Source organism: Falco peregrinus, chromosome 1 (genome assembly GCF_023634155.1).
Source record: "Falco peregrinus isolate bFalPer1 chromosome 1, bFalPer1.pri, whole genome shotgun sequence".
NCBI lineage: Eukaryota > Metazoa > Chordata > Aves > Falconiformes > Falconidae > Falco > Falco peregrinus.
This window is the reverse complement of record NC_073721.1, coordinates 124,002,260-124,026,705: the sequence shown is the minus strand read 5'-3', so window position 1 is coordinate 124,026,705 and position 24,446 is coordinate 124,002,260. Positions and strand designations below refer to the sequence as shown.

General features: G+C 46.3%; 1 protein-coding gene across 7 annotated transcripts in view; it reads right to left on the bottom strand.

Moving 5' to 3' along the window:
• Positions 1-237: 237 nt before the first annotated feature.
• Positions 238-24,446, bottom strand: part of LRRK1 (leucine rich repeat kinase 1) — an 83,250-nt gene continuing 59,041 nt past the window's right edge. For all 7 annotated transcript variants that reach the window (XM_055815049.1, XM_055815044.1, XM_055815058.1 and 4 more), the window contains 14 exons: positions 23,355-23,526; positions 21,724-21,887; positions 20,373-20,512; positions 18,557-18,806; positions 16,950-17,116; positions 15,646-15,843; positions 14,695-14,972; positions 14,312-14,506; positions 13,340-13,491; positions 11,623-11,740; positions 10,184-10,300; positions 4,272-5,107; positions 3,596-3,697; positions 238-1,726 (listed from right to left, as the gene is read on the bottom strand). In XM_055815049.1, coding sequence (XP_055671024.1) covers positions 1,549-1,726; positions 3,596-3,697; positions 4,272-5,107; positions 10,184-10,300; positions 11,623-11,740; positions 13,340-13,491; positions 14,312-14,506; positions 14,695-14,972; positions 15,646-15,843; positions 16,950-17,116; positions 18,557-18,806; positions 20,373-20,512; positions 21,724-21,887; positions 23,355-23,526 — 3,067 coding nt within the window. In that variant the 3' untranslated portion in view covers positions 238-1,548. The remainder of the gene's footprint in view (positions 1,727-3,595; positions 3,698-4,271; positions 5,108-10,183; positions 10,301-11,622; positions 11,741-13,339; positions 13,492-14,311; positions 14,507-14,694; positions 14,973-15,645; positions 15,844-16,949; positions 17,117-18,556; positions 18,807-20,372; positions 20,513-21,723; positions 21,888-23,354; positions 23,527-24,446) is intronic.

Genomic DNA, 24,446 nt, shown 5'->3' with positions numbered 1-24,446 from the left:
GTGCGGGAGAGCAAACTGGGATGCAGTGGTGCTGCCATAGCTGCTTCACAAGCTGCTGGAAGAGCCGCAGGGGGATGGAGACAGGCAAGGCCGGGTAAGGAGACACTACCTGCAAACCCGATTCAGGCTGTGCTCGTCAGCAGGACCTGTGCTTGAATCAGACGCTGCAAACCCCAAAGTCCTGGCAGCTATTGCAGGCACAAGTTGCCAATAAAAAGTGCCACCAAAGCAGTATCATCCTGGGGAGGAATCTGTTTATTTTAAGATACACTCTGTTTCTGAAGAAGGATATTTTAGCAGCCTGCAACAGAAATGTGAACCAGAGGGTTAACCTGCCCATTCGGCCTTGGCCAGCCTTGCCGATGCTCACACAAGTTTCCTTGGATAGAAAACAAAAAGGTCCAAAATTCAAACTGTACACCTTTTTACAGGGTGCTTAGCCAGGCTCTTTTTACACTGCTGTACATGCTTGGGATAACTAAGTGCAACTGTATTCAGAACCAATACATCACCTCGGGCCACTAATGAAGGTAAAATAAAAGCTGTGGTGAGCGGAAGCTGCACAGATACACAGGCAAATCAAGCTCATCGTGTTCCCCATACCCCATGTGCATTTACCAAGAGAAAGAGTGGAGCAAAGACAGTTTATAAACCTTCCTGGCCACAGGGCTCCCTTCTCTTACCCCAGGAAGTATCTGTCAAACCGAGTGGCTTTGCTTTGTATCAGCTCTATTTACAACTGACTTTGCAACAGTGCAATTAAGTAGCTCACTCACGCACGGAGATTGTGCAGTATTATCGGCAGATTATTTTAGGCTCTCTCACAGTAACACTGTAACGCAATAGCTTTTAGGAACCAGAAACGCAGTGGCCAGCCAAAGCTTATTGCTGGTTCTTAACACCTGGACGTCTCTACACAGCAGTCACAACAGGGGCTACACCTGAAGTAGCCTCTAACAAACCTGCAGGAGGTGGTCAGTGGCCCCGCGGCACAGGGCATCCAGCAGGTGCATTTCTCCCGGGAGCAGCGTGAATTAGCCCACAGCGAGCCGCACTGCCGGCCAGCAGGCAGCGGGGACTGGAACGTGCTCAGGCTCCCAGGAAAGAGCCCGCTGCGGTTAACGGAGCTCTCCCAGCTGACAAGATACACTATAAAAGCAGCAGCAGCAGCAGCCAGGGCATGCTGAAGGTGAGGAAGGAATGTAAAATGGGAAGAGGAAACTGGAAATAGAGGCATGAGCAGAACTGCAGCCACCTCCACCTTCTGCTCTCGACTACTGCAGGGGAGGGTGTGATGGAGCAAGCGAGTGGAGAGATGCTCCAGCTCCTGGGCTCAGCCCTGCCCTGCTCACACCAGTTTCTTCAGTCCCCGAAAGCCCTGATGGGGCTGCAGCCATGGAGACCCCACAGTGCTCACTAGCAGCACACCAGACGCACGCTCCCCCCACGCACCCCTCGTCCCATGCCTCTCCGGGGCTGTGTCTCGGAGTCCAGGCGTGCTCAGAGCAGGATGCTTTCATCGAGCCTCGGTTCCCAGTGCCACAAGCACTACCTTCTTTTTCGCATGCAGGTTTCAAGCCTTCCCAGCTCTTCATAGGCCTGGTAGAAAATGTCAAAGTCTCTGGCACTCCAGCCCCTCCAGACAGCCAGGCACCACTCCATGTTTTCGTTCTCGAAGCAGCACACAACTGTGTCCTTTGCTACAAGAGCAGCATCCACCAGCGTCCTGGGAAAGGAAGAACAGAGCAGGGAAGGGCATTACAGCGGAGAGCAGCTCTGCTAACACGGCACACTGCTGCTCATCCGCAAGACACTGACTCACAAGCTTTCATTTCCAGCTATCGAATCTCTTTTTTATAAGCTGCAAATCCTTGAGAAAGGAGAACGTAACAAAAAGAGGGATCAGAAACTATGTCAAGGCAAAACCAAGTGGCTCAGTGACATGTGAAAAGATTTTCAAAGGGATTCAGGTGCCTAAACACGCAGGTGGGTGCTTAAGTCTGCTGTGACATTTTGAAGTTGCTGCTATTCTCCCTATTTGCTAAATCCAGACTCTTTTGCCTGCTGCCAGCTGGGCACTTTCAGAACAGCTCTGTCGTGCCCCAGCTAACGTGCTGCCCAGAGCTTCTGCAACCTGAAATACAGTGTGGAAGTGGGACGGAGCCCAGCTGTGCCAGCTTAGGGTATGAGCTTTGAGGCCAGATCAGCAGGTATAGCTATGGCAACAGCCCAGGGATGCGCAAGGTTCGTGCAGAAGCAGTCCTGCACGGCAGCACCATGTTGCATGTGCTTCCCTTCATGGTCTCCCAGCACGTTACCTGATCAAACAACGGGGTTAGAGCAGGCCCTGCAGATACCCCAGAGGGAGGTGGCCAGGCAGAAGATGATACTTTCGTCCTCGCAGGGTTAAAGGGACAGGAAACCAGCCCTCTCTGACAGAGGATGGGGGAAGACCGGCCCCAAACTGTTTCTCCAGAAAGGTCCCTAGATGGGGAGCACCAGCAACAAGGGATGTCCTTGGCAGCTAGCTTTCATCACAAACTGCCCCTAAGAAGCCACCTCACCTCCCTACCCTACCTCTGCACTTGGAAGGGCTTGGAGGAGGCAAGCACTACTGGTTGGGCTTTATCCTACTGGGAAAACAGGGCGAGTCAATGGCCATGGTGCCTGAACCAGCCAGGCTGCGAAGCCGGGCAAGGCTGAGATGGCCGTGTCCTCACTTCATCTGGGGAAAGCAATATCAACCTAACAGTACCTGCGAACGGTAAAGAGAATACTCCGCTCCCAACTAGCTGATAAAGACACTCAGTTCACAAGCAGAGGGAACGGCAGGAGCACTTTGATCTCTTTGTTTGTGTTTGCCTCGTGGCAATAAATGATAATTTATAATCTTCAGCACTGCTTAACCTCCATTTCTTTGGACACAAATAGTACAATCCCAGCCTGGTGTTTAAGTGATCAGCAGAAACACCCCCATCTCTCTAGCAGGTATTTATTTACTTGGACTCTTGTTCACTGTATGAAACATTTTAGATTAATGTATATAACTGCTCTCCCCTGGGCTCCAGGAGCCTTCCCCCAGCCCGTCACTGCCGACAGCACAAAGGTACTCATTTAGAGCAAGAACATCAACCTGATCCACGTGAATGCAGCCACAGACAAGCACTGCGCTCTGCATAAATACACCTCTTGTTCTAAACGCAGGGGCCGAGTCTGCCAAGCTCCACCGATCTTCTGCCAGGTGCCCTCAGAACACCAGCAGTCAGCACCAGGTAGGATCAGACCGGTGGTTACTGCATTGTGCAAGACACTCCTGCCTGTCTTGTTATGGGGGTACTTGGCCTCTGTGGCTTTTGGAGACCAGACCGTGGTTGCAGTGCCTTCCCCTCACCATCTGTCAGGCTATAAAGAGCGTGTACATGCCTCAGTGTGCAACCAGCAAGTGTGTCTCCTCTGGCTGGGACCTTTTCAGATGCTTCTGGAAGGCAAGAGGAAGCTCCCAGGAGCCCCCGGAGCCCACAGAGCCACCCTCTGCCTCCTAGTCCCCTTGTGCCCCCGGAGACTGGTGTGACAGGCACTGCCCAGTCAGCCTCACCCGTACGGAGCCAGTTCCCCCGCCTTCAGCACAGCAATCACTCTGCCCCGCTGGGTGCCGGATTCCTTCTCCAGTCCAATAACAATGATATCCCCTCCTCTCCTAGAAAAGAAACGAGGGACGTGTCACATGTACTCAGCAATGGGGACTGCTGACAGCTGAGGAAGATCCACGCTGGATAGGGAGGATCTCTGCTGCACTCCCTCCTGCAGTTACACGACATTTTGCAGGGAGAGGGGCACTGTGATGCCACGCAGGGGCATCCTGAATCCACTACAGTGAGAGCCCCCATGACAGGCAAAATGAGACTCCCAGTGGTTTCCAGCTCAGCAGGAGGCAACAGGACTTGCCAGGGTTGCATCTGAGCAAGGAAGCTGCCTGCTGTTCTTTGTTGCTTCAGTAGCTGGGGAAACAGGGCTTTGACTCTTACCGCCTGCCTTCTCATTCTGCTGGAATCAATCCAGCAAGCCCTTAGGTGTGGCCATTCTGTTTAATGCTAGGTACCTTTAAAAGGGGGTAGAAAATCGATGTACCATTGTACTGGGAGCAAAAGTTCTTCATGGCAACTTGACTTTCTGGCCAGGTGAATCATACTGGCAATGCAGAAGTTCCCAAACCAGCCTGAGCTGATCTCAGGTTCAGCCCAAGAGGGATTTTGAGGAAGTGACCCGCTTACCTGGGGATCCATATGAGATCTTTTACTGGAAGAATCTTGACAGCTTGGAGATGCTGCATGCTGTCACCTCCAGGCACAGCATCATGATCCAGGGAAGGCTTCAGCTCACGAAATTTGTCAGACTCCTCAAAATCTGTGGAGAGTAGTGCACTGGAAGAGCTCATGGGCGAGCTGGGTAGGCTGGAGGGGCATGGGGTTACCCTGTTAGGAGGTGAGGAGGAGTAGGAAGACACAGAGCAATAATCTGTGAGCGAGTCCTGGTGGTTTAATATCTGGGTGCCAACCTCCGGGCTGTAGATAATGCTCACATCCACCAGCGGGTTATTCTCCACTGCTTTGTGGTTCACAGGTGCCGTAGCGGGGATGGCTGCCGAAGGCTGCTGGATTGTAAACATGTCTCTGAGGGGGCTGCAGTCTCCGCAGAAGTAGCGCGCACAGAGCTGGTAAGTGGTAACGTGATACATCACCAGGAAGTTGCTTTTATCATCCAGACACCACACCACCTCCTCCCCGTGACACTCGGAGTTGCAGGCGATGGATGTGATCATTGACGGCGGGCTGAACGGCTCCAGCCTCCTGCTGATCTCCATCATGGCACAGTCTATGATGAGGATGCCAGGACCGTTGCTGTACCAGACCTCCGCTCCGCTGTTGGTGATCTCCATGGCCTTCACGGGGTACGGGTTCTGCCGGGGGTCGTCATCAGAAATGTTGAATTTGGACCTGTTTGCTGTGTGGGAGCACAGGTAGGAGCAGCTGTCCCCTGGGATGCCCTGGGACACTGAAAACACCGCTACAAGTCCATCTGACAAGCCAGCCAGCACCACATAGAAGTTCTGCAAGAAAGAGAGAGCAAAATCTCCATATGGATTCTTTACTTCTCTGCAATACAGGAGCTTTCGATCCCAGAGACTCTGGCTGCCTCTCACAGTTCTGCAAGTACACTAGTAACTTATCTCAAATCACTCAGTGATAACATCAACATAAAAAGAAGTGATTACATAGGAGCTGCTGCAGAGCCATACTCCTCTCACCCAGTATTACCTCTCTCTTTATTGGCAAGGGAGGACAGATGGACCTGGCAGCCTGCCCCGAAGGTTAACAAACTCAAGCTGGAGTATGTTCAGAGACAGCCATCACAACCCTAAGAATCCAGCTGTAGAAACCTGGCTCATTTCCAAAAAGGAGTAAAGCTATTGCTGTCAGTGTAGGCAGGAGAGAAATGGAAGAGATGCAGTAAAAACGGAAAGACAGGGAGGCAATCCTCTCATAAGCAAGTGCATGCAGTGATCGCTCTGCATCCTATGCCTGCTGCTTTGACAGCACCACTCTTCCCAGGGACATGCTCTGGGTCTGGGACCCCTGGCAGCTCAGAGACATCCCAGCGAAGGGTGCAGAAGCAGCAGCAGTTCAGCAAAGCAGCTGCCAAGCGCCATGAACAATTAATTCTACAGGTAGTTAAAAACCTGCCCCTAAATGCACAGATGTGTTGGCTGCGGAAGCTGCGGCCGGCGTCAAGCTCTGGTGCAGTGCTCCGCGGCACTGCTGCGACGGATGCCGTCACGTCGCATGGACAGGAGCCGGTGAGAAGGCCATGGCTCACTGGGTCTCCGACTCCTCCAGCTCATCACATCAGTGCAAAATGCTGTTAAACAGACTGGGAAATGGATCCCTCGGGAACAAAACTCCCCATGACCTTGGGTCTGTACCAGAAACTCCCCCATCTGTGAAGCAGATAAAACAATACCTACCTCAAAGGCCTTTCTATTTCCTCCCCGTGGAGCAATAAATTCTAAAAAAAGACCCTTTGCCCAGGGCTTTTTGCTGTTGTTACAATCTGGCTGGACTAAGCAAAGCAAAACCAACAGAACCAGACTGAGCACTGCCAGCTGAACCGACACAACCTCAGCCCTCCGCAGCCCCGATGTGGCAGAGAGCCCTGCCTCCTGGGGTGCCTGGGGCGCCAGCGACTCTGCCCACCGCTGCAGCATGGGCCGGGGACTCAGCATCACCCCTTGTTGCTCATAAATTAAGGGAAAGCCGGTGCCCTTCCAGGGATCTCAGCTGTGCCAGCCCTCAAAGGTCGCTCCCAGGCTGTTTAAACCCATAAAGGCCAAAATCAATCCAATGTGAATTGCTCTCAGATAGCAAGGGGCAGATAGCACAGGGGTAAGTATTAGTTTAATTGATAGCACTGTTTGCAAGGCTCATTAAGAGTCTTGGACAAAAAGACACTATCTGCATAAAAAGTATGAGTAAAGCCATGAGCGTGCTGAGCCCGTATGACTAATCCAAATCACAGCAGAATTTTACTGTAATGGGAAAAACTAGGGAAGCAAGTGGAAAGTTGTGAAATGGGACTTGGACTTTAACTCAGTCTAGTCCCAATTCTCTAACCACTAATTAAAAGAAACCCAAATGACCTGCAGCGTTCAGTGCCGTGTCCCCGCTGCCATGTGGATCTGGTGCAAAAGCTCCTGGATATGGCTTTGCCAGGGAGTTGCATCAATAGGTTGGCACACGGCACAACGCTTTACACAAGCTGGGGTTTGGGTTACTTTTTCTTTGGAAAGGAGTTTGATTATTTAAACCAGAACAAAACAAAGCAGAACAACCCACATTTTGCTGGTGAAAATGGTCCAATTTTCCAGTCCAAAGGACCCTGAACAATAGGTATTTCCTACTAAAAATGGAAAATATAAATTGAAATGGAAACATCTGAAATTAACCGAAATGTGGGTACGTCACCTGAACTGCTCCTAGTGTGACACAGGACACTACTAAAGTCTTCAGAGATGTCTCTACTTTTGTCTCATTCAATTTGAAAATGCTGAATTATCCAAACATAGTCTTAATAAAAAATATTTTGATTTCTTTGATTAGCGTCAGCTACTGCAGAACAGAATCCAGATTCCCTTTTGGGTTCCACAGGCCAAATTTCCACAGCGCTGAGCAATCGGCACCATAACTGAGCAGAGCTGCGTCAGCGATCCCCACCCAGCTTTACTGGTAATACCAACTCTGCCAAATTCTAGCCTGTCTGGCACGGCACAATGGTGGAAGCAAATCTGGAAGATGTTTTATGCTTTGGGTCACTTATTGCTCACTGCCTTGGCTATCAGGACCGGTTTCCATCCAGCCTATCTGTTGTTATCTCTCTGTTTAAGGAACAAGGAGTAGGAACTCAAATGCTGAGAAATGCCCTTAACCTGCCATCCCTTGCCTGACTGAGACAAGGAGGTGACCCCATTCACAGAAGACCACGGCAAAGGCCACCCAGCCACGGGTGCCACTGACTCGCCAGACTTTATTAGGTGCTGGTGCAGCCAGGCAGTGAGACAAAACTCTCCAAATCTGGGTATTACAACAGTGACCAAAGGCAGGCAGGGCAGCAGCCTCCAGAAACCTTAAGTAACTTTCTCAGAATTCATTTTCAACATTTGGGCTCCACAAAGAGCCAACAAAAACACACAGCAACAAAACTGCATTTGAAGTCTCCGTCCTGCCAGAAGTCCCACTGTGCCAGGGAGGAAGGCCTCTGAGCGGGGCTGTGATGGTATGTGATGTGCAGGAGATGAGCTGGCACTAGACGTCCTGTCCTCGCAGCTAAGGACAGCACAAGGCTTGGAGCCATTGGGACGGCCACTGCAAGCAGGTTAAAAAAAAAAAAAAATACAGCCCCCGACACCACAGCCTTGGTCACCTCCTCCTCTCTTCCCCGCAGGGTCTAGCACTGCTGGCAGCAAACGCTGCGGCAGGCTGCAGCCTTTAAATGTAGCTCTTGTTTTCATATGTTCCAGGTTTTTGCAAGAGGCCAGAGGCTTGCACCCATTCAAATTTCTCTCTCCCTCAACATCTCTTTGTAAGAAGATTGCAAACCAATTCAGACAGCATCTTGTTTTGCTGCTCTTAACCTGTTTTTTTGCTCATTTGGTTTTTTTCTGGAAGGAAATTTGCTGAAAATTTTATTGTTTGCCAAAACCAATGATACTGGTGACAGAAAGCATACAACAAAAAAAGCTTAAATTGTATAAGGCTTTTCCTTGGCTGGCGAGTTTTGGATTCTGGGCCCCTTTCTGCTGCTTTTAAATTTCCATGATGCTTCCTTTGGATGAAAACCCAAGTTTTGGAAACTATTTCTTTTGGATCAGTCTTCCCAAGGCAGTCGTAAAGAATTCCCCTTCCCAGCAACATCCCTCAGCAATTCTCTGACTGCAAGTTACCTCACATCTCATCAGCTAAAGGCTTTCTTCCCAGGGAAATGCAAGCAATTCTCTTCTCTGCTGGGCAATAACGACTGTGTGATAGCTCAGATACAGCTTACTGTGCCATACAGAAAGTTTGACAAGCATAAGTTTTCCACTTAGCTTTGCTGGATGAACTGGCTGTTTCAAAAAACGGTTTAGTTTCTTGCCAGCCTGGTCTGCACATCCCTATGGCTGCTGCTCTGGCTATTTCACTGCCAAACTCATTCATAGAAAGGAGAGAGGAAAAAGTAAGTCCAATAAACTAAGAAGGAGTGCGCCGAAGGGATGTGGATTTCTGGAAGGTTGGGTAGGGTCGGGGGAGGAAGGGAGGTGTCTAGACTCAATATTACTATTGTAGGGCCTGGCATTATTTATGACATTTTCTAGGCAAGCCACAAACTGAAAATAGAAACCAGGAGACATAAAGCCACTTGTAATCTCTGAGGAATGGCTTTGCAAGCTGTATGACAGTGGAAAAGCTGAAAGTGAAAGACTCGTTCGACTATCCTGGACAAAACCTCATGCAGCATGAGAAAGAAATTTGCCCTACACATCAGAAATGAAACTCCACGGCACTGAAACGCTGCAGGTCTGGGAGCCAAAGCAAGCCAACAGATGCAGTCTCCCAGCGGGTGAAATTCAGCCCCGTGCCAACTTTACATCTATGCCCTACTTTAGTCCTACTTACACCATGTTTGGAAGTGAAGCAGTACACCTTACACTAACCATCTGCCTTGGATCCAGTCAGCGATGCGGCAGTCCGAGCAAATGAGCCAGAAATGGACAATAACTCAGAACAGGCGTGCGGTATAAAACAGCTCCACTGTCACTCCGAGACCTGCTCCATATTGCGCTTTTAGACACATACCAGTCTGCTGGCATTTGCAAAAACTACACAGCTACCAATAATGTCGGAACATAATTACATGTTTTCGCTTAAGGTGGCTGTAAGCAACCCGGAGGTAATTTAGCCTGAAAACAGTTTTTATACATCTCCCAAGACTTGCCCGCAATAGGCAGTCATGTCAGATTTCTCTTGCCCGTAACTGGATGTTAGCAAATCCAGAGCTAGACAGATAGTATATAACTTCTGTTATTACCCATAAGAGTAATTATCCATATTACCCATAAGAGCTGTATTACCTAAGTGTTCTCATTCAAACCCAAAAAAGGAGCATGGCTGAACCTAGATAATATTTCAAGACGACTGTGCACACCAACGACAGCGTGCACACACACCAGGAAAGGACTGGGTACAAGAGCTAGGATATAACCAAGTCCTGCATTACCAGTTAATAAATCTCCATTCTAATTATTGTTTCTTGTCCCCTCTATTTTGCTTGATCAGCCTAAACCTTGCCTTCCAGTGATGTGGAAACACAGCTGGAAAACTTCCTTGCAGAGGAATGTGATCTATTTTGACTATTTTCCCAGCAGGCTTGGAAGTGCCAGCTTTGGTCCCCTGACTCAGGTTCTTGCCCACACCTCTGTCTTCTGGCAGAGGCACAAAGACCTGCAAACCTCCTCGCACTGCCAAAATGTTCCTGGGCATTGCAAAGTCCTTCAACACCAGCTAGTGACAAGCCGCGCAAACTCTGGCAGCTGGGCCCAGCTGCAGACAGCTTAGTCTCACTAATGCCCCTTTTCCTTTAGGTTCCTCCTTACCTTTTTCACAACAGGCATTACTAGAAAGCAGCTCACAGTAGCAGGAGTGTCTAAACCCTTCTGCGGAGACTTTAAAGGACACATGCCCTGCAATCCATACACAGAAATCTTCTGGTCCTGTGAAAGAGCACAAGAAATTCTGTAAGTCTCAATCATCTTCCATGCTTTTCATATTTTGTGACCTGAACAAGATCAAATTGGTTCCAAAACCAGTTTTTACTTGTATTTCTTGATATCCAAACCCTGGGTTTCTCTTTGTGCTCCCTGGAGAGCATTTGCCCCGCCTGTGGGTAGAAAGCAGGTGCTGCCTTCCCCAGAATGAGTTGTGGGCAACATACGCACGATCCAAAAGCCACCGAAACCACCACTATAGGTGTTTTATCACCACATCTAAAAGTAGCATTTGACAACCCTGACTGCATAAATCCCAAACATTCCAGGATAATTGAAACATGTTTTATGTTACTTTGTATTAATTTGTCAATGCAAGGAAAGCTAATTACAGTGTATGTGGAATTACACCTGCTCTACACCTCATAAATCCACTAAACTGATATAAAGCACCTGGTTTGGGGAATAGCAACACATTTCATTTTGATCAAAAAGTGGGAATACAATGCTTTAAGATTATTGAAATTTAACTATTATAAAAAAAATAGGAATATTCACACTTTACTTCTACTTGGGGACCAAAAAAGTCAAAATATCTTATTTTCCTATGGGAAAAAAAAAAAAAAAAAAAAAAAGAGTTCTATCTTGTCACTCAGTTACAGCATCCATGCTAGGGCGGAGTGAATGAACCAACACAAATTATTTATTCAGCAAGTGTGGCCTTTTTTCCCCCAACTCTGACACACCAAACTTCAGGAACATTTCCATTTGTTTCAGCCGTTTTTTGTTTGGTTTGTGTCAAACAATTGTGTCAGAACCGGCTGACACTTAACGCAGCCCTTACGGGTGGACAGGGCTCCGAGGGATAAACCAGCCGTGCTCTCTCACTCTTTATCTTTTTAGCTGCAGTTTTCCCCGGTGAACACAAAACTTGGGTACCCATTTCCCACCGACTTGCAGATCCCTCGGGGCGCTTTCAAAACCCCACCCTTAAACACATGGTTTCTTTCACTGCTTTATCGCTTACAGATAAGGACATTTCCCAGATGAAACCCTGGGTAGAAATGCTACAATCCGGAGAGTTTTGCCTCGGAAAGCCGAGGTTCCCACGATCACTTTGAACACCAGGAGGCACGATTTTGGTCTAGGTACCAGCTATGTAACAGGTAGAAACAATACACAAAGAGAAAGCAGATGCAAAGCCTCCCTGCTTATCTGAGATGCCCATCGTCTCACTCTTAGCTTTACTAATTTCTCTTTCTCTTAATTGGTATCTCTTCCAGCGAGGCTCCTCTTGAGTGGGGCACTGAAGTGCAGGCAAGGCTCACCTCTGTGGCAGCCCAGAGGGCATTCTGGAATTTTAGTTGGCAGCACAGCTTCATTCCTGGGCAGCTCATCCTCTCCACTTCTATGACTCCCTTCTCCGGATTCACCACTGTATAGTTTCTGAAAGGAGCAAACAATAATTTCCTATAGCCAACATTCAGGCTCCACACTGCTACAGGATGGGACTCGGCACTTTTGGCCAAGCCTTTAACGCGACTGTCCAGATGTGGATGATGATGCAAGGATCTACACCCCTCCAAACGGTCATTGTAAAGGAAGAGAAATACAGATGTGCCACGGCTGGTCCTCAGGGGGCAGATACGCAATTGCTTCTGTGAAAATTTAAACTCAGCTATCTGACTTTGCACAGAAATAGATTAGGAGAACTTACATGGTCTGTTACTATAATTCAGCTGTGAGACAAATAGCTCCAGCTGAATAGCAGTAATTAATAGCTGGGAGGTCTCAGCCCATCTTGCCCATTAGTTTCTCAAGAGAGTATGTGCTCGTTCTCCAAATGCACTGCCTCAGTATTATCTGGCTTCATTATTTATTCTAGTAAATAAACAGAAGAGCATGATTCTTCCAAATAAGAGCAAAGATCTGTAACGTGATAAAATAATTTATAAATATGACTAATTAACATTTTCGTAACTAAAAGGTTTTTGTTCATTTGGGGTTTGGGGAAGTTTATTGGGTTTGGGTGTTTGAACAATAACTGGATATTCACAGCCACATCTGTGAGCCCCAGATGTTTTACCAACTGTGGCACAAGCAATTACACATCCTGAAATCTGCCACATATAAGTAATTTGTTATTCAGCAGTCTCCAGCAAGTGGGACTGTCCAGTCAGGAAGCAGATTCACCGAGATATATTGCTGCGAATATTTGGACAACATCCATGCATTCAAAATACATCTGTGAGTCCCATGTGTCTCACCAGTTTTAGCAGGAATAGTTATACTGTCTGCACTGAACGACTGACCAGGCACCACAAACAGCAAAGCAAATTGTTCATGAACAAACCATGTACCTTTCCCATTAGGTTAATGGTTACAAATAATGAACACATTAATATAAAATTTAGATCAGATTGTGCATGTTTCCAAATAAGATCGGGGCTATAAAAATTAGTAACAACCATAAAAATAAACCTAACTAGCCATGGGTCACATGTGGCTGAGCAAAATACCATCATCTCAGTCACAATTTAATAACATTTAAAGCACATGCCTTTTCACTATAGCACACATTTTACTGGTAGTATACACTTGGATGCACACACAGCTTCAGGCATGTGGCTAACTCCCGATGATTTCAACAGGATTTAAGCATGTGCTTAATTGCTTTGCAGAACAGAGATGGAACTGCAGCCTCAATTAGGAAAGGTTTAGTGTTAAATGGTCTCATTAGCAAAGGCAGAACACATCTGTTCTCATGTACAAATGCTTCATCCTGTGTGTGTGAATCATTACACTGCCCTAATCTTCTCCTCATATTAACTGAAGCAGAGTTAAGCTCATTAAATATCCTTTATAAAGCAACCACTGTTCCCAATTAAAAGAGTTTGGGAAAACCGTGTTCACCGTCTCCTTGGCATTCACCCAAATTCACTTTCACCTTCTTTACCTCCCTCCCAGAAGCATAAGTGAAGATGCTGAAGGATTTTTACTTAAAAAGAAAAAAAAGAAAGAAATTACTAATGTGAGTCATCTCACCTGGTGTCTTCCTTCCCATCCCAGAACACCACAGTGTACTCCTGTCCTTGGGAGCAGAAGAAGGAAGACTGCTTCCCACAGGATAGCAGGTACATAAATGTTGCAAAAGTAGGATCTTTCATCTGTCCTACCACAGAAATGGCCAGTGGACGCTGTGGGGAAAGGAGAATAGAAAGACATACGTCACACGAGACAGTTGGAGGTCTAGATGAAATAAAAGACTCATAATAATCATTATTGATTAAAGCTAGAGAGCCAAGAAGTAGGCCTACTTCAATAAATGCTTCTGCTACTTTCTCAAATCTGCATCAAATTCTCCTTACAAATCCCACCTCACTGGTTCTTAGCATCCTCTGTATCTCAGACACTGAAGCCAAATCTCTTCTGTACTTCCATGGTTTGGTCTGTGACTCCTACATATTTTATTGATTAATTTCTTCAGGCTGACAAGTTTTGGAAGCTGACCCACTGTCATGACAGTGTCTAGCTGTTTGTGAGTCAAGCTGGCCTTTGAAGGACAACAGCTCTGAAACAGCAACTTGTAATTAATCAAAAACGTAACGCAGCATAATCCTTTTCTCATACTTTGAACCCTTTTCTTCCTCATACCACTTTTTATAATCTTGGGGATTTTGAAGTCTTTGTAGTTACACTGACAGCAGGATGCTGTAGCTGTTTCTGGAAATTATGGGTAATGTCTCGCCCTGGTGAAATCAATAGCCTAACTGCGATTGACGCCAAGGGACCTTCATGTCACTGCAGATGTCTAAGGCCACCAATCTGCCATCATTTCGTTCATAAAACTCTCATTTAAGTCAACAGAAGTGCTGGGCCAAATCAGCAGGAGGGGTAAATGCGCAACTGAGCTGTTCTGCTGTAGGAAGAGCAAGCTCAGCTGTCCTGTGTGAAGAGGGCTGCTGGATCCTCGTAGCTACAAATCAGAAAGCACTGGTCACGAGGGCTGTCTTGTACCTTTTCTGGCTTGGTGTCCCAACACTCCATCATGAGTGCCTGCATCCTATATAGCTGCACCTCTTCTGGTTGCCCAAGAACGGGACGGATCCCTTTAGACAGCTTCTTTGCAATCTGGAGCTGGTGTTGTCCCAGCACAGGCCGCTGACCAGACAGAAGCTCATACAGGACCATCCCATATGAGAACATGTCAACCTAGAGCCAGAAACAGAGACTGAAAACCAGGGCAGAGCTCCCTTGGTAGGCGGAGCAGAGAGCAAGGAAGACCACAGCGGGAAAGCTAGTGCTGCAGCACCATGCCTGAGGGAATTCAGCCCCATGCACGAAGCCAGCCACCCACTGCTGTCACGCAGAGGCTGCCCCCAAAGATGTACCACAGTCACCTTCTCATCGTAGACTATGCGAGGTCTGATCTCAGGAGCTTGGTAGCCCGGCGTGCCTTCCACACCAAGCGCGCCTTCGTGGAATGACTGCCGGGAGATTCCGTAGTCAGAGAGTTTGATATTGATGTGTTCTTTAACGTCCAGGGACCACACCAAAATATTGTCTGACTTCAGGTCGCAGAAGATGATGTTCTTCTTATGCAGGTAGGCAAGGCCTGTTACAATCTGATACGCTATTTTGTGTGTCAGCATGTGCCCCAGTGGCACAAAGGAAGACCCTGGCACAAAGAAACAGCCTGTCTTCAGTTCTTGCAATAGCAATAACTGCTTTTTTAAAATCTTTTTTTCTTTCTTTTTTAAACTCCAGAACAATAACTAACAAACTTTTAAAACATCACTCAATGCCATCATTTGAAATGACACTGTTCGTGTTACTATACATGTCTGACAGTTCTATTAGATGCCTTTTTTAAACCCTTTCACTTCTAGACCCCTAAATCTTCTGGTGAAAGTAAGTGTTTGACTGAAAGTTGACACAAAGCCAAGGTGCCAAGAGGGCGAGATGGCCTCAACCTATCTTGGAATTAGTGTCATTCATTTGACAGCAACAGAAATACAGATAATTACGAGAGAATTTAGAGCGCCAGACACCCATCTGCAGGGGGAAGAACAGAGCATTACCCACGCAGGACTGAAGCGAGATGCATTTCTTATTAATCTGCAGAGAAATTGAAAATCCAGGTCTCCAAAGTAGTTTTGAAAATCCTGCATCAATTTTTACCAGGCTCCCAAAGGCACAGTTTAGGAGCAAGTCCATCCCTCCCACTTCCCGTAGTCTGGAAAAAAAAAATCCCCTTCAGTAAATCAAGCAGTAATTTAAACGCTATTGACCATTTGCCACTACCATGACTTGGAGAGTGAGCTCTCCCAGGAGGGACACCCTGTTTTTACCTTTGGAGTTTTCAGACAATACAGTGGTGAGGCTGCCCAGAGGGGCCAGCTCTAGGGCAAAGCAGAGAGGATGGATGCTGATGCCAATGAGGGAGACGATGCAGGGGTGTTGCAGAGAGTGGAGCATGCTGGCCTCCTGGCGAAACTCGGAGAAGTTCTTCATGGCATCCATAGCTCTCAGGTGTTTCAGCATGGTATCTGGCAAGACACACGAACCCCTTCTCACTCCCCAGCTGAGAAACAAGGTCAGAAATAATTCGGAAGGTGCTAATCACTAGGCAAATGCTGCAGGAAGAAGGCAGCTTGTGGGGTCATGCCAACAGCAAGGCTTTAAGTCGCATTGTCATGTTGATGCATGAACTTATTGGCTATAAGCAGGATATATATGGCTGTCTCAGGAAGAGAGTGCTCCCCTGGTCCTGTAACACCAACCTCAAGTGCGACTGGCACACACTGTTCTCACAGGTCACCTGGATGATTTTGGAAAACTCGTGCTGTGCTTTTTAAAGTAGGGACTCTCTGGGTGTGGATGCCACATCGCAGACCCTTTGGTGGAAGGAGTCTTCCCTACCCTTTCCCAGATGCTCTGCCAGAAGAAGGACCCTTCACAGTAATTGTCCTTCTGCTATCGGACACCACAGGCTGCTCAGGCAGGTCTGCTCTTTCCAAAGGTCATTTGTCACTGGGGCAGCAGCTGGCCTCCTCCACAGCTCAGGGGTTCACTACATCCTTTCCTAACAAAAATGAGGGAAGTGAGGCACTTTCCCCTTTCCTTTGTCCACGGACCGAAGCTCTGCTGGAAACCTGGACAGACAGCATGTGCAGTGCAAGAGCCTGTCCCTGCCTGGAGGAGCTGGCAGGATGAGAAGGATTTCCAATATGCTTTCTGTAGTTGCTGGCACAGATGGAGTAAAAGACTTACTCAGAAGTGGAGACCCACAAGTCCTTCATGCAAACCCATGCAAATCCAGACTTCGCATTGCCAAATAGCTTGGGAAGAGGAGATGAAATCTTGCCTCCCATCCCACCTGAGGGCTCTGCCTTGGCACCCTGTGAGTCCACCCACTGACCTGCGGGAGAGAAGCTTCCTGCAGTGCCAATGACCTTCACTGCCACAAGTGCTTTCGTGAAGGACTCTAAGATGCAGCCTCCTCCTCCATGGAAACGCATCAGTTTTGCTATATACTTCAAAGCTGTATTTAAACAGGTGCCACCAGCACTTTGGAGAGCAAAGGCTCTTTGGTCTTAAGTTGGGATTGCAGACCGCAAGAGCCGATTCCCAACACTGATTCTGTGTACTGTACCTGCAGCTGAAGTAGGAGAACCCTTGCATTTTTTAATCTGAAATCTCTTCACAGCCACTGGTTTTCCTTGGTATCGTGCCCGATATATAACGGTTCCACTTCCACCCTGGCCAAGAACATTGTTTTCATTTTCACTGCATTCCAGTTTGCTATTTTCCAGGAACAGTCTGCCAAAAAGAGATTGGAGCTTTTTAATTAAAAGTTTCAAAGACATTGTAAATGAATGTTTTAATGTGTTCACATTTTCACAAATCCCTAATAGGTTCTTGTCTAATCTACTGAGAGGACTGGATCAGCTAAACTACCTGGGTCATCTCAGTATACTCTCTGCTGGCTCATGGTATAACAGGTTTCTCAGAGAAAAAAGTAATTCAGGCAAATAAGCAAAAAAAGCTTTTTACTAGTTTATCCCACAAGAATCAAACAGATCTGGAAAGCACATAAGCTCCTTTTCCAAGCAGATGACACAGGTACAGATATTTGTACCATTTATCTGTATTAATGATTTTTTTTTTGCTTCATTTACCTCCTGTTCCTCTTTTTCTCCACTGGGGCAGGACAGGACGTTCATGAACAGCCCCACACTCTGAAACCTGATTATTCAAATCAGCTTACTGTTTCCAGGCTGTAATTCATCATTTCCCTGCTCTTCCAGAGACTACTTTTACAGCTGTTCACACTTCAAACTTCTCCACTCGCTTCATGCCCATCAAATAGATGTCTAGGAGATCACATGTGAGGAGGGCTGTCATGTCGAGCTGATGGGGTGTTTGCCCCATCATAAAATGACCCCAAGAAAGGAACAGGGGCCAGTGGTAGCACAGAAAGCTCTGACAGCAGCCAACAAGACACAGTTGGTCTAGAGGTCTCATGGCTCTGTATTGGGCACAGAAAGGTCTGAGAGAGTGTGAACCAAAAGAGACATTGGTCTCCTCTCCTGCCCGCTATCAGGAGGTCTCTTGCTCTACACGCTATGTAATAAGGGGTGTAAGACTGAACCCATCTGGGAATGCAGTTAAGCAGCTTAAGGATCTGGCAGCACTGCTACGGGTAGGGAAGAGCTGTTTCAGCTGTTCGACTGCCACACTACTACAATACATCTGACAGCCCTCAGCTGAGCAGGAGCCTCGATTCAATGTGAATTCTCTAGTGGTCTCTATATAAATTCACTCACCTACAGACTCTTCAAAACTAAAGGTGATTTCAGTGCCAATCTTGTGACGAAGCAGCACTTCCTTTTGGTTTTGCCATATTAAAATCTCCTTTCTGGGTTCCCCGAAAGACTTTGCCTACAGAAAAGCTCTGGCCAGAGTACTGGGCAATGCAGGACAGCTATGACTCAAAAAAGAGACCTTCGTATTGCACCACAATGATCTCAAAGGATCCCCTGAAGCAATGACTCCGGTCAGCACACAGCAATTGTCTAAGCAAGTATGCTGACCACCAGGAGTGCAGTTTAGGATGAATTGCCAGAGTAGGGATTGAGAGCAGATGAATTTGTTTCCTGTGGTCAGTATGTTCCTCTAGCAGAGATGACTTAGGAAAAAAACCCAACTGAATTACACAGGTACACTGAAACTTAACCAAAGGCTATCAAATAACATTACCTGGCAGGAAAATCAGTCATGAAAAGCTCTGGGACCAGCTCTTGGAGAGAAACGGGGATGTCAGGGTGGTTAGGACATGTGATGTAGTCCAGTTCAATGGCAGTCAGGACACAGTCCTCCATGTTAAAGTACTGCACGTCCTCCGCCTTCTCACCACACTCATTCTCCTCCGGCTTGGAAGCTGCGCAGATGTGGCAGGGCACATACTGCTCCATCAGCAACGTACCGTCACTCTCGGTGGCTGTGAGTGCTTCAAAGCAAGCAAGCAAACAGAGAACAACATAACCCACACAAACTGAGAAAGAACAACAGCTCCTAGTGCATTCAACTGCCTGCAGTCACTACCTGGATCCACTGGCTGAAAATGGTCACACTCAGGAAAGCAGCAATTTACTGCAGTGTATTGACTGGAATAACAAAACAGCATTTTGCAAAATATACACAGACAGCCAGCACTGAGGAGACAGGACTGCTGACATAACAGCTGCTCTGCTTTGGTCACAGGTAACGCACAGGCTTGAGAAGAAAATGCAGGACCAGTAGAAATTAGAAGTATATGAATAAAGCATCGGAGAGAACCTCCTTCTTGCTGGGTGTCTGTGAGCTGTGTATAGGGATCACAGCGTATGCTAAAGAGCATGACCCTGCAGTAGAAGGATGGCAGCTGTGAGGCTGCCCAGGAGCCCCAGCCATGTCTGCTTCACAGACTGCAAGCTGCCGGGTGGCTTCAGGCGGAGAGCAGGCATGGGAATGGGAGTGGGAGTGGACTGGGAGGCACGCAGTGCTCAGGCTGAGCGCTTCAGATGCAGGCCAGGAGTGAAGCACTCACCTGCAGCACCCAGGGTAGGAACACAGTTCCTGTGGGCTCCCTCCCAGGCAATGTTTTCAGTCCTGCTGGGGGAAATGCGGGTTCTACAAGACTAAACCTTTGGGAGGCTCACACCTCTCCCACTAACTACAGAAGGATTTTGTGGTGACAGGGACAGGCTCCATTAAGTGCCTACAATTAGCCAGGGTGAATATAGGACACAGCCTTTGAAGTCATGACTCCTCTCAAGTTTCAGTGATTAATGTTATCATTAATTCGAAGGCAAATAAAATCTTGTTTTATCTGCATAACATCCAGAACACGAATATGTGAGAGTGCACAACCGTTTCCTCCAGAGAGCCTCCAATTAAGAGATTTTGGCACTGTTTTCTAGACCAGTGTGGGATGACAAAGAACACTTCAGATTTTGTTTTGATTTTAAACGAAGTGTACTGGGGTTGCAAACAGCCTGCTGGGTAACAGCAGGATCTGTCCTGATCACAGGAAAAACAACTGCAGGAGTCAAGGAAGTTACCTTGGCACAGAGTCCCTGGTATCATATTCACTCATGCCTCTCGCATCACAATTTATATAAATTATAGGGTGTTAGAAATGGTGGACAAATGCTGATCCAAGCTGATGCCAAAATGAATTCTGCCATCAAGGGACAGTGCCAAGTAGCTCAGGCCAAATCCTGCCCCTGCTATGAGCAACAGGAAGAGTCTCGAACTCCCACAGAAGCAGGTCCTGTTTCAACTGTCATGTTTCACCTGTGCTTGCTGTGACTGACAGACTGAAAGACACAATGTCTCGACCAAGGTGTGCTGGCAAATAATCTTGATCTGTCTGCAGGTTTATGAGCTTTTATCAAATGTTATTGGCATGAGACTGTCAGAGCCTGAGGCGTCTTCAATTAACACAAAATACTGCGCACCTGGACAGCTCTGTCAAAGAACCTTCTGTTAAAAAGACATAACACTGCACAGAAAATTGCAGTAGCTCTCTTACCAGGAAACCACTGGTCTATCAAAGAGTTGACATGATCTGTGATGAACGCCATTGCTGAGAAGTCTCTCACTTCTGACTGGGAAATGATTTTAATTCCACCACTTTTTTTCTTTTTCCAGTTCACATCAGAAGACTCGACACTGTAAGAAAGCCAAAAGACAGCCACATAAAGCTTTTGTTAAGTATCAGTGTCAACAGACTTTCTTTCTCGCAGGAAACCTGAGTTACACAATAACACGTATGAAAATGATTTTCACTTCAGTCTGTTCTGCAAATGACTCTTAGCAGAGAATTCTGAAAATACGTAAATGCTACAGAAGGTCAGACCAGGAGAAAACTCTGGCCTAAGTGAACTGAATATGATGGCCAGTTTTGACAGAAATGGCCCATACAGAATGATGGAAGGTTAGGAGTTTTAAAAATTCGTAATAAAACTCCGGTGCATAATAATAACACTAAAACTTCTAAAACCTGTTTGGAAAAGTTTATGGACATAATAATTTTTGTGCCATTCCCATTTAAAAAAAAAAAAAAAAAAAAAAAAAGCTTTAATACAAAGAGCTGAGTTCTGTAACTCCCTGAAGTATGTGGGGAGATAAGAGTATGAACACCACCATGGTCCAGAATTAAGGATTCCAGCCTGAGATTTGCAAGTCTCTACTCAGCCGCAGACAGCCTAGATGAACTCAGGAAAATCACTATGCCCTTCTGGTCTCCAACCATGCAACAGCACCAATGGTTCCTATGGTTCCTCCCTATCTTGCCAGGGACTGAAAGAGCAAATGCATCTGCAGATACTACAAAGAAGAAAGTCTTAAGTGGCTGTCTACTCTGAATTTGTGAAAGAACAGTGACAGCAGGTTTTCTTCACGCTTGCAGCTAGTAGACACTCTGCCTTGGCCAGCTTAGACCAGCAGTCCATAGTCCCTGCTGCACACGGTCTGAGAGCATAGAACACCTCCACTGATCCCGATTACTGCCACTCAGTTGTGAAGTTTGAGGATTCAGTGGAAAACTCACTGACGTAAGGAAATCTTTGCATGTGAAAATGCATGATTTTACGCTGGCAAAGAATTCTGCTCTGAATATCACTTTCTGTTTTCAGGCTTCTTTAACTTTGTGGCTGAATAACACATACGTTTCGTATATTCGGAACTGCCAAACAACCAGTTATTCATCATTTTTGTCACCAGTTGTTACCAGATGAATTATGTCCATTAGAAGAGCCTCCTCTTCTACTGATGAGTGAGCATACAGCACGAGTCAGGCCCATTCATCTCCATTCAAATGACATGTTTCATACACTCTATTAGTCCCCTGTCATGCATGCTGCATTACAAACACAAATTACCTAAGATAGCCTCCATCAAAGGTAACGAACAGACCTTCCTGCCAGTAAACAGTGTGAGTCCTTTTGACTCGGAACGTGCTGCAGCGGTTCCTTTGGGTGCCTGTGAAGCTGTAGATGGTCACCTTTTTGTTTCTTGTCTTGGTGTTCTTCTTGTTTTCAAAGAGCTGAAACAAGCAGAAAAGATGAAAATCACTAAATTATTGAAATTTCTCATAAGGATGTTGAGATGAAAATCACTAAACTATTGAAATTTCTTATAAGGGTGTTGTTTTAATTGAGCAACAAGGTGACTTCTTTTTTTGGCCTTCACACGTGCTGTCATACCTTCTCCACTATGGAGCAACTTGTGCTCATGAAAAAATTTTGCAATGGAACAAAAATACATGCAGTAGAAGTTGGTTTTGCAGCAATGGAAGTATTTTTCAATTCAACTCAAAAAAAGGAACAATTTTGTATTTGTGAACAAAGTTAATTGTATAACCGTGGCATTTGTTATATGAATTCTGCATTTGCAAAAGTCTTACAACCGTAAAGAAGAGCTAAATGTTCTAGGGAATGACTAAGTTTGCCCTCAATGTGGAGAGTTAACTTTTCCACCTGTTTCAGTAGGAGGAATATGGCTTTTCTCCAAGACACTTCAAACCAGCACTTAAAGCAAAATGTATTTTTGTTTTAAAAGCAAAGACTTAATCTGCAGAACTCCACTGTACTCATTGCTCTAACACGTTTGTCTGCAGACGGGACTGGTGCCTGGGATCATTTCCATTCACTTCAGTGAGGACTGGCTGAGGTCCCTTACAAAGGTGCTCTAGGGTTATGTAGTGCCCCTGTGGATGTAAGCAAGGAGTTGGCAAGACAGAGAGTTAAAACAGGTGAAGTTATTCCATGGATTGAGAAGCCTGGAACACAGAGGATCTTCCATAAACAGGTATCGTGTTTTCCATGTTCTGTACATCAATGACAGATCACAGCTTAAATGGATAGCTGTTAAGAAGCTATCACAGTAGTACTAAAAATATTTTGTAGGCATTTATTATGGTTTCCAGCAGGGCTATGTTTCAGATATAAGCTGCTGCAAAAATACGTCTGTTAACAACATCACATTTCACTTAGCTTTCAGAACCTTACACACATTACTTTAACGATATGCATACCACTTGCACTAATAGGGTGCCTGCTTGCACTCATTATCCCGTTAAGGCAACAGTCCTGTAATTTTCTTCTGATTTAAAGCCATACAGATTCAGATAGCTGACTTCGGTGGAGCTAGTCCAGATGTCCTCTGGCAAATGACATGAGCAGAGTCTGGGCCAGTGGAACAGTCATGGACAAGAGTTGCAGGCAGGACTCCAATTACTTGTAATTGGGAGATGCTGGAGGTACTGAGACCTTCCAGGGGATCATGTTATAAAGAGGCTGTGGAGAACACTGGCTTTCTTCCCCAGCGCCAATTTGTTGTTCTAAATGACACCTACTACGAAAACAGAATCAGAGTCTCATCTCTCCCTATTTACTCAAATAAAGTGAGCCTGTGACTGAAGCAAGCTGGATGTGAAGACACCCACTTACAGTTATATTGAACAACAACTTCAGTTGTTGTCTTTTGCTTGCAGAGAGATACAGTAACCTACCTGGAGGTCCATCTCTGCCAGGCTAATTAACATTCGGGCTATGAACCTTTGCCAAAAGCCAACTGGGACAAAACTCATCTTGAAGACCCTTTGGACTGTGTTTGAGGTCTGGTGGCAGAGCCCGTGGATATCTAGTGCTGGCTTGGTAGGAAGCAGATGAGGGAGGAGGTAGCTGAAACACATCAAATTCAACAGCTCAAATTTTAGCTACAGCTTGTAACAGTGAGTACATTGTTACTGGATAGTAAGGCAATTCAGTTTCCAAAGAGATTTTTAATGTCAGAGCCTACTGCATATAAAAAAGCTTTTAGATTAAAGGCACTGCAGCAACACATGGAGAAATTAATTTACACTATGGAATCAAGCAGAGGCAAAACAGACATTACATAATTCAGCCAGGGCTATTGGACAGGGCTAAAACTGATGTAATGAGCAGGACATCAGTGCAATCACAAATTAAATGCATTAAAATATAAGAGTCATTAGAACAGTTGTGATGTTGGGACTTTTTTTTGGTATCTTTTTTGCTCGGTCCTGGTAGTAAGCAGAGAATTACACCTGTGCTCCTATGTGCAACAGAAGACAAACGCAAAAACAACCCACAGCAGCTCAGCTTGAAGGTGGGGAGAGGAGGTGTTGTGGGAGGTGGCAAGGAGGCAGTTGCAGGCTGCAGAGACTGGACTGCTTGGGCTCTCATCCCAGTCCCAGAACGAGAGCATCTCATGGGTCAACATGACAGGGTTTCCCACTGCACCATATTGCAGCTGATGGACTCCCTATCACATCCCTGACAAACTCCAGGGCAAGAGCTCATTTTGCCAGGCTAATGCCAGCAGAGACATCACTTGCCTTGCTCTGTCTCCTCCTGCAATCAGGTTATTTGGTTCTTTGCCCAAATGTGGAAGAGACACAGTGCTATCTGAGCCTGACTGATCAGAAATAACAGAGCTACACTGGTGTAGAAGACCACAAAGTTTTCAAATTATTTTCAGATCTCCTAGTAAGCACAGAATATTAATTTGTCCTGATCTTTAGTATTTGGGAAGCTAAAACCTTTTGGAAGACTAGAACTGTTCTGAAAATTATTAGCTT